The following is a 10059-nucleotide window of genomic DNA, read 5'->3' as shown; positions in this document are numbered from 1 at the left end:
AAGACCCCCATTTATTTTTTTTGGGAAAAACCCCTCGTTTTAATAAAACATTATATAATTTTAGTCATTATCGTTTAAATTTTTTTTTTTTTTTTAGGAAAAAAAAGGATCGCCAAAATTTTTGGGGAAATTTTTAAAAAAATTTTGGAAATTATACTTTCCCCTAAAATTTGTTTTAAAAAAGGGGGCCGAGGGTAAGTAAAACTTTAAAAAAAACCCTTGCGCTGAGTATAAAAAATCTGAAATAATTTTAAAACTTTTAATATTAATTTTTGAGGGAGAAATTTATTAATCTTTAAATTGTTGTTTTTAAAAACCCCAAAGAAGGTTGCATGTCCCGGGGTGTGAATTTTTTTTCCCATTTTTTTTTAAGTGTTTTTTCCCCCAATATTAGTCCCTTGGGGGTTTTTAAATTTTTTTGAGGCATTAACATTCCCCGCCTTTGTTTTTTTTAAAGACAAATTGAAGTGTTTAAAAATTATGGAGTATTTTACTTCTTTTAAGCCCCAAGAGGGGGGGGGGGGGCGGGGGGGGGGGGTTTTTTTTTGGGGGGACCCCCCTGGGGGGGGGGGGGGGTTGGGGGGGGGGGGGGGGGGGGCCTTTTTCAAAGTTTGTAACACCCAAGGAGGGCCCAAAATTTACCCCTTTCAGCCCCCAAACCCGCCGGGACTGAAAGCCAAAAACCCAAACCCTTTTTCACGGGAAACCCCAAAACCCCCGACATTAAACCCCTTCGTAGAAATTCTGTTTGACAACCCTTTTGAAATTTAAAATGTCATGGGGTTTTTTTTTTAGCAGATTGGGCCCGGCCAAACCTTTTAAACGCCAGGGTCTATCTTTAGAAACCTTTAAAAATGTTTTTTTGGGGATTCTTTAAATTCGCATTGTTAAATCCCTTAAACTTTTTATAGGGTGGGAGACTCTTTGTTTTTGAGGGAAAAATTTTTTAAGAATCCGACCCCATAGCCCAGTTTTGTTAAAAACCCCTTTTTTAATGCCTTGATAAAAGGGTTTAAAAAAAAATTCTGCAAAAAATGGGGGACTGTGTAAAAGTTTTTCCGGTTTTTTAAATCTGTAGTTCATTTTTCAAACAGATTTTAAATTTAGTCAATTTTAAAATTTTTTTTTGGTGGTGGTGTATTTTTATAGTTTTTTTTTTAGAATTTATAAGGGGTCAAAAAATTTTCCGAACTGTAGGGGAAAAATTTTTTTAATGGGAAAAAGACCTGGAAATTTCCCGATGAAAAACTTTTTGGGAATACAAACAAAGGGCGGGTGATTTGACATTTTGTTTAAGGTGGACTTCTTTTTCAAAAAAATTTAAAGCAAATCGTTCCCAAAAATTTGTTTAAAATGAAAAACTTTAGTTTAAATTTTCATTTAAACAATCACGTTTTTTTTTTATTATGATAGAATAAAAAAAGGAACATCTTTTTTGATAATTGAAAAACAACCAGTCCCAGGGGCGGGAACGCCCAAGACTCCGGGAATTGGGGGAAAAGGGGGGAGCCCTAGTTTTCAAGGGAAAAAAAGGTTTCCCCCAAATTTAAAAGATATACAAGGTTTAAAGCCCGGGTGGTGATTTAACTGCCCATCGTTTTTTAGAAAAAAGATTTCTTTTGGGGATTGTTTTTTGATCACAAATTTATCTAGAGAAAGACAAAGAAATGACGTGTAATGAAACAAGTCCGGTTTCGGGAAATTGGGTTCCCCCTAAAAAAATGGGGGAGAAAATGTTTTAAGCGGCCCGGATAGCTCAGTCGGTAACCCGCGTAAGGGGTTTTTTCCGAAGGGTGGGTTGATTTCCCGGCCGGCTGCAAAATTTTCTCACCCTGTACTTTTGGGCCCCCCAAAAGGGGGACCGTGAAGGGGGGGACCTTTGTGAAAATAGTTTGGGAGTTTTTTTTTTTTACATTGCTCTTTTAACTTTGTAAAAATTAAAGGTCGTTTTCAAATAGCGGGGGAGTATGACGGTTCAGAACTTTTAACATTTAAATGGGGGAAAAAGATTTGTTAAGGGGCCCGGAAATTAGCTCATTTCGGTAAAAACCCGAAAAACCCGGTTTTTCCGAAGGTCTGGGGTTTTCAGCCCCGGGTCAGGCTTGCCTTTTTTTCTAAAACCTTTTAAACCCCAATATGAGTAAGATAAATGATGAAAACGAGTTACAAAAGAAATTGCGGGAAAGTATTGTAAAAAAACATTTTTGGATATATGTGTGCGGGGGTTTTTATTTGTCCTATTTTTTTGGGAAAAGAGATTTTTTAAGTTTTCAGGTTGTCATTTTTTCAATATTTAAGTTTTTCCAATTTTTCACGTGGCATCTTTCTCATGGAAAATATTTAGTTAAAAACCCCCCTTGTGACAGGTTAAAATAACGCAGAAACCTGTTTATAACCCCAATTTCCTCTATATGGGCAAATAACGGGAAAACAACGGTCTTTAAAAACCTGCCCAAAAAGTAAATTTTTTTTAAAAAATTGACAATTTTTGGCTGTTTTTACTTTTTTGTTTAAATAAGATTAAACCATTAAATTTATTTGCAAGTTTGTTAGGGGTCGCTTTTCTTGGAAAATTTCGTAACTTTCCCATTTTAAATCTATATATACAATTCAATTGTAATTAAAATAATTTACCCTTTTTTTCTAAATACAAAAGGAATTTACAGTAAAATAAAATTTTCTTTTTTAAATTTTTCTGAAACGGGGTTAATATAAACCATATTAAAGGGTTATTTACAACAAAACCCTCGTCGGGACAAATTTCGGGTTTATCTTTCAAACAAATTTTAAATTTTAATATTTGCAACGATTTGGCCAAATTTGAAAAAAAGGCTTTTAAAAACGGGGGCAGTATTATAAGATGGGGATAAGAACTTTTCCCTGCAATTCATCTAAATTCAAACCCGATCGTAGTCAAAATAAAATTTTGGAAAGATAATTGTGTCTCCGAAAAATTTGTATTTGTTTTTTTTAAATTTTGTTTGTTTTTTTTAGGGGGGTTTTATTTTTGTGTTATTGAGTAACTAAAATTTTTAATTAAAAATTCCCTAAACTGCTTTTTTTCTTAAAATTTTTATTTCTTGGTATATGGGAAAAATTCCCTGGCGTTCGGGTTTTTCCTTGTTCCCTTTTTTTTATTTTAGGGTTATTAAAACAAAATTTTTTGGAAAAAAGTTTTTGAAAAGAGGGGTTTTGCAAACTGTAAAAATCCAATACCCCCCCAAAAATTACCCTTGAAAAAAAAATTTGACCCTATGGGTAATATTTTTACGGGTTAAAAAAAAATTGTTGTACTTTGTTGTTTTTCCAGTGAAAAAATACTTATTTATTTTTTAAACGGGGAAACAAAATTTTGGGTTTAAAAAAAATTAAATTTTTTTTTTATATTACATTTTTTTAAATTTCCCGGACGCCCCGGGAAGTATTGAGATTTTTTTTTTTCCCTTTCATTATTTTGTTTTTAAAAATATTTTTTATACATGTATTTTTAAAACCGGAAAAAAAATCTTTTTTAAAAAAATTTTTTAAAATTTAAAATCTATTAATAAACCCAATAATCGATTGTTTTTTTATATTGTTTAAAACCCAAAATTTTGTGCAATGAAAATTCTTTTAAAAAAAAATCTCTTAGTAATGCTAATGTATTATTGTACTTTATATAATTTATATAGATATTTGATTGATTTTTTTAATGATGTTTTTAAATATTTTTACCAAAACCCACTATGGGGAAGGGAAAAAAAAATTTTAGCAATATGTTAAAGGCCTGAAAAGAAAAACATGTAAATGGGGCCAAATTTCAATCAAATAAAAACAACATAAATAAGGGGGTCTTAATACAATAAATGGATTTTTTAAGTAAAAAACCAAATTTAACTTTCCTTAAATCAAAAATAGTTTTAAAAAAAACCCCCAAAGTCTTAAGTACAATCAAAATCTTAATGAAAAAAAAATTCGTCTTATTACAAAATACGTTTATGTAAAACCCAATACGTCTTAAAATAAATTTTAAACTTTCTTAAGTATAACCAAAAAATCTTAATAAATAAATATGTTTGTACAAAAAATAGGCCCTTTTAATTTTACAATCAATAGGTTTTTTAGTTAAATTTAATCCTCTTAAGTACAACCAAAAACGTGTTATGTAAAATCAAACGTTTTTAAATTTTGGGTTTTTATTTATATTTGACCCCTTAAATAAAAAAAATTTAACACATAAAGGGAAAAATTAATTTTAAGTTTTTTTTTTAAAAAAAGTTTTTTTACAAAAAATTTTTGAAATTTTCCCTAAAAATACATTTTAAAAATGGGTAAAAAAAAAAAAAAAAAAACCAAAAATATTTTAAATTTGAATATAAAATTAAATTTTAAAAAATTTTTCATGTATTTAGAAAAATTTAACATATAAGTAAAAAGCAATTTTACATTGTTTGGTATTTTGTTTAAAAAAAGTGTGTAAAAATAACCTTACTTTAGGGAAAGGGGTTAGTTTTTTTTTTAAACCTTTACCACCCCCCCCCCGCTTTTTTATTTAAAAGGTTACCCATCTTTTTCAAAATATTTTAAAAAAAAAATGTTTTTACTGGTTTTTTTGTGTGAAAAAACGTTATAGGAGTATTTTGTTTTTAATTGACAAAAAAATTAAAACATACAAAGACATAACAAGGGAAGAATAAATTTAAAAATAAATTTTTAAAACATGAAAAAAAAACTTTTAAATAAATTTTTATTGGAAAAACTGTTTTTTCAAAAACCCAAAGTGTATGAAAAATTTAAAGCCTGTTCGGGTATTCGAACCCCTTTGTTGAATGACCACAAAACATTACAAAAATTCAAAATATTAAAAAATTTAATCAAAGAAATGAATAAATTACAGGGTTTTTCGGAAAAAATTAATCGAAACCCTTAAAGGCGTAATTGGTTAAACCTTTAAAAATTATAAAAAATTTAAAACCCCTTTTGGGACAAGGTGACTTAAATGTCGTTTACAACATAATTACCCGCTTTAATTAATTGACATTGAAAAAGGAAATCAGTGAAAAAACCCGGGGGAAATATTGGCAAAAACTTTGTATAAAAATATCTTTGACTCTTACAACCAAAGAAAATTTTTTCGTTTAAAAATTTTTTCAAAACCCATTTTAATTTTTTAACCAAGCTTTTTTTTGGGTTAAAAAACGGGCTGAAAAAAATAAATTAACAAACTTGATTGTGATAAAAATTCACTAGGTTTTTAAACCCTTTCCCAAAATTTCCCTTTTCATCTAAACCGGGTTTTTAAAAAATTGGGGGCCTGTTAAACCCAAAAATCGCGAGCGACTTTTAATCCCCCGGGGAAAACCGGAGTGAAAACGCACAGGTTTTAAATGATTTTAAAGATTTTCCCAATAACCCAAAACCCCGGGGTTACTCTTCCCCCCAATGACGCCCTAAACCCTTTTTAAACAATCTTTCGTGCTGATGGGTTTCCCGATTTTTGGGAGTTTTACGATGACGGTCAATGAAATTAATTCAATAAAAAAAACCGCTAAAAGGGGAAAAAAGGGGGAAAAAGATGTTTTTTGGCATTAAATTTTGGGTGTGTAAATGCCCCAAACAAAAATAAGCCCAAACTTATTTAAATTAACTTTTGCATTACCAGGGGCATTTTTTAAATTTCAAAGGGTTTTATTTAAAGTGATTTGGCTATAATGGAATTTTTTGTTATAAAATTATTTTTAAATAAAAATTTTATAAAGGGAATGATTTTGGAATTTTTTAAAATTAATGTTTAATTAAAATAAAACAAGCGTTTAAAAAAAAATTTATATTCATCAAAAAATGTTCAAAATTTAATCCATTTTAAAAAACAAAAAAGAAAATTTTTTTTTGGGTCTAAAGGGAAATTGTTTAAGAATACACAAATGATACATTCCCTATTTTTTCCCCTTTATCAATATTTGAAAAAAACCTTTATGGAAAATGTCCCCGGGGGTTTTTAAAAACCCCACTTGGAAAATAAACCCAAAAATGAAAAAAAAAATTTTTTAAAAATTTAACGATTGCAAAAGGGTTTATAAAAGTTTTTTATTTTTCAAAAAAGTGTCTACAAAAATAAATAGTAGAACTGAAGTAAAGTTTGCGGAAAAAAACCCACCAAAATTTAAACTTTCTAATTTATGCGGGTTTTTCAGTCCTAAAATACGTTTTTTTTCTAAGAAAATTCAAAAAAAACATAAAAAATACATGTTTTTTCGTATGTGAAACCCCAACCCCTCCATTTTTAAGATTTTCCCCCTTGGGTTAATCAAAATCAACTTTTAAAAATATATAGTTTCGCAAAAATTTTTCATTACTAAGTTTTGGGGAGCATATCAAGGCTTGCATTTACAGATCCCCACAAAAGGAAAACCCCCATCGCTTATTCCCCCCTTTTTCTGACATTTTCATTATTTTTTTTACAAAATTCGGGTGTGAAAAATAAATTTAAAGTTTTGATTTGTTTTTCGGCGGGTTTTAAAGGGAAAGGGAGTTTTTAAAGGCTTTTTTTTTCATTCAGCGCCTTGGCCCGGGGTATAGTACCGGAAAGGAATTTTAATGTTGCCCAAACCCTTTTTTTTGGCCCAAATTTTTTTGATCTAAACTTTTTAAAAAATGGACAAAAACCCCTTAAAAATGGAGAAAGGTTGCTGAGATTTCCCCCACCCTTTAAAAATAACACCCCCGCCCAAAAAAACCACAACCCCACAGAAAATTCCCAAACCCCCACGTAAACAAGGACCCATTTTGGGCCACTGGTACCTTTTGTGGGGGGAATTTCCGGTTTTTGGGAAACCCCACAGTGCTCCCAGAGGCCCGAAGGGGTTATTGTTAAAAAAAAAACAAAAAAAAAGTTTTAACAACAACAAAAAAAAATTGGGCATCATTAATTTTTAAAAACCAAAAAAAAATAAAGTTTCCCCTTAATTTTGTACCAACTTTTTATTTCTATTTTTAGACTTTTAACAATTTTTTTAAAATTTTTTTAAAGGGAATTTTTCAAAACATCAAATTTTTTTTATTTTTTTCGTGAAATTTGCTAAAAAATTCCCAGGGGACTAAACAAAAAAAGATTTACATTCAAAGATATTTTTTAAAATAAGTGGAAAATTTTGTAAAATTTTTTCTTAAACTTCTTTATAAATTTTTAAATTTTTGGTGGCATTTCAGAAAAAATCGAAAAAAAGGTTTAAAATAAAACACATGTCTACTTTAATAAAAATATTTTGTTTATTAACAAAAACCCCAACCCAAAACATGTACGTGAATTTGAGCACTAATTTTAAAACCATGTTTTGCCCTTCTAAACAATGATAATTTAACTTCGATTTCATAATTTAAATATAAAACCTTTTCAGGTTATATTTTTTTATCCCTTTTTTTTTCAAAAAAAATTAAAAAGGCCCCCTTGTTTTCCCTAATAAAAAATTATTTCATATTTTTATCAAATTTTTAACAAGGATTGGAAAAGTCGGGACTTTGGGTCGCAAAAAAATTTTTTAAATAGGAAAAAAAAATTTTTTCCATCTTTTTAGGGCCGTTTTGGCCACAAAGCTAAAAGGAAGGGGGCCTTTTGAAATTTTTGTTTAAAAGGTATTAAAAAATTTTATTTTTTTCCAATTTTATTTCACTTATGGGAAAATTTTTCTATAAACTTCTCCCTTACTTTTAAGTGGGGGGTTTGATCTTTTTCCCCTAAAAAGTTTCCCGCAAAAAGTGAAAAATTTATTATTTCCCGGTCGTTTTTTTAAAAAGGCAAAAACCCGGTTTGTAAAGGGTCTAAAAAAAGCTGTATATCTTTTTAAAATGTATTTTCTTAATATACAAAAAAAGTTATCTAAACTTCTTTGACTTGACCAACTGGTCTTTTTTTATGTGACCCAGTGTACTGAATAGTCCAGTAAAGAATAAATGGCGTTACTGTAAATGTATGTACATGTATATAATTTGCCCTGACCTTAAAAGGATTTCCTCAACTTTACTGACATTGAAACAGATCAAGCAACATATGGACATTGATCGACTGGTCTTATTACTAGTATGAGAAGACACATGAGCCGCGCCACAACAAAACCATCCGCGCAGTCTGATCAGGATCCATGCTGTTCGCTATTAGTTTCTCTAATTGTTATAGAGTATGTAAGCGAACAGCATGGATCCTGATCAGACTGCGCGGATGCGCAGGCTGGTCTGAATCCATGCTGGTCGCAAACCCATTATGTTGGTTTTGTCATGACGCGGCTCATATCAGAACATTACCAGAAAAGACTCAAACTTAACCCACCTTACATCATTTCCTCCGTGAGCAAAAGATCCAAACACCGCAGTAAGTATTTGTAGGAAAGAAAATAAACCAGCCGTTTCCGGTTTGTCTTGAACTTTGTCACGTGCAGCGCTTCTCTCGGACTGAAAAGTTTAATATAATATGAATTAAACAATGTTACAAGGTATATACCAAATATGACCTTTTAAGACAGTTGGTCTCTTTTTGGCTGTCACTCAGTTATAATTTATCAATGAAAGGTTTTTGAAGAATAGCCTTTATTTAAAAGGTGATCTTAATTCAGAGGTTGTATTAAATATACTTTAAGAATGATACTACATCAAAGTACATGTATATGAAGTATTTAAATCAAAACATTGATATTTCGTTTAAATGCCTAAATTAAGAATTCGTGCACGACATAACGTAACCAACTGGCGAGCGTAGACAGGAAGTGAAATTCAGTAAACGTATGGTCCTGCATGTTCCGACACAGTTACTCCAAGAGGTGGCACTCGTGACCTTTAAAAAATATGTTAAAATAATTTGACTTTTAATTGTATTTTTTTTGTCTTGTGAAGATACCTTCTCGGGTTCGTCTGCCTCGTGAGCTATTTCAATGTCAACATTATTCACGTCACTGTCGGTATTTAATGGTTCTTTTTCTTCATCTAATGCTGACTGATCTTCGTCCTTTTCTGAAGAAGATTCAATATTGATATATAAAATAGAGCACATAAGGTTGTAAGTTCGAGCCAAAGCAAGCTGATGCCCCCCCTCATTTGTCCCCTTTATACGGTTTCATTTCAGTAAAAAAAAAAATTGAAAAGACTTTTTTTTTTAATTAAAATTTTAGTTTTTTCAAAATTGACAAAAAATAAAATCTTTTAGATTGATCAAAAAATTTAAAATGAAAAAGTTTGTGTTTTTAAAATAAATACAAAAATACTTTGAAACTTGAAAACTGGTTTGCTGAGGGAAATTTACAGTTTTGGGGGGTTTTGGGAAATTTTAGTTTTTTATTGGGGGTTACGGGTTGTTAGTATATTTAACCCAAAGTTGAGTTTTAAATAATTTAGTGAAAAATTCCAAAAAAGTGGTAAAAAAATCATTGAACGAGTCGAAAAAAACATTTTTGGGAGGAAAACCCTGATGAAAAAATTTTTTAAATTTTGATTAAAACCCCAAAAAAAAATAATTTTTAGGGAAAGAAAAATTTATTTTATCCCATTTTAAAGTGAAGTAAAAATTTTTAGATTTTATTTTGGATGAAAAATTTCATTTGGGCAAATCCCTTGCAATTATTGTATATTGCTTTAAAAAATTGAAATTAAAGGTAAATCCAAAGACAAGGCATGATTAAACTTTAAAAAAGGTACATTAATGTGAAAAAATTTTTATTGTTTTCATAGATAAACACATGTTTTTAAGTTTCCCACTGAAACTTTTTTTGCTTTTTTCAAATTTGCATGGCTTTTAAAACAAAACCCTCCTTTGTTTGGGAAACGAAAATGGGATGCGATTTGGATTAATGATTAAAGTTCGGGAAACTCGGGAAATTAAAACCGAGGCAAAATATTGCTGTTGATATGGTTTTTGGTTTGGATTTTATAAAAAAAAACAATTTAAATTTAAATTGATCAAAATTTTTTTTTCATGGAAAACCCCCAAAGGTAAAAATTTCTACCCCTAAATGGCATTATGCAAAATTGTTTTGGGTTTTAATTTTTTAAAAATGTGACTTTAATACGGGTTTATCTTTCAAAAATTTTAAAAAG

General features: G+C 29.8%; 1 protein-coding gene across 1 annotated transcript; it reads right to left on the bottom strand.

Moving 5' to 3' along the window:
- Window positions 1-8265: 8265 nt before the first annotated feature.
- On the bottom strand, window positions 8266-9019 carry LOC132730670 (sodium-dependent phosphate transporter 2-like). The gene is made up of 2 exons (XM_060716647.1): window positions 8867-9019; window positions 8266-8424 (listed from the first exon to the last, which is right to left on the bottom strand). Exons 1-2 carry the CDS (start codon window positions 9017-9019, stop codon window positions 8266-8268), a joined length of 312 nt encoding a protein of 103 aa, XP_060572630.1.
- Window positions 9020-10059: the final 1040 nt, after the last annotated feature.

This window comes from Ruditapes philippinarum, unplaced genomic scaffold, assembly GCF_026571515.1.
Source record: "Ruditapes philippinarum isolate M1 unplaced genomic scaffold, ASM2657151v2 ctg14404_1_1_1_1, whole genome shotgun sequence".
Classification (NCBI taxonomy): domain Eukaryota; kingdom Metazoa; phylum Mollusca; class Bivalvia; order Venerida; family Veneridae; genus Ruditapes; species Ruditapes philippinarum.
This window is presented reverse-complemented; position numbering and strand designations above follow the sequence as displayed.

Coding starts and splice junctions, on each gene's coding strand:
- LOC132730670 (XM_060716647.1), bottom strand. CDS start 9,019: ATGTGCTCTATTTTATATATCAATATTGAATCTTCTTCAGAAAAGGAC. Junction 8,425..8,866: donor AGGCAGACGAACCCGAGAAG/GTATCTTCACAA, acceptor TAAACTTTTCAG/TCCGAGAGAAGCGCTGCACG.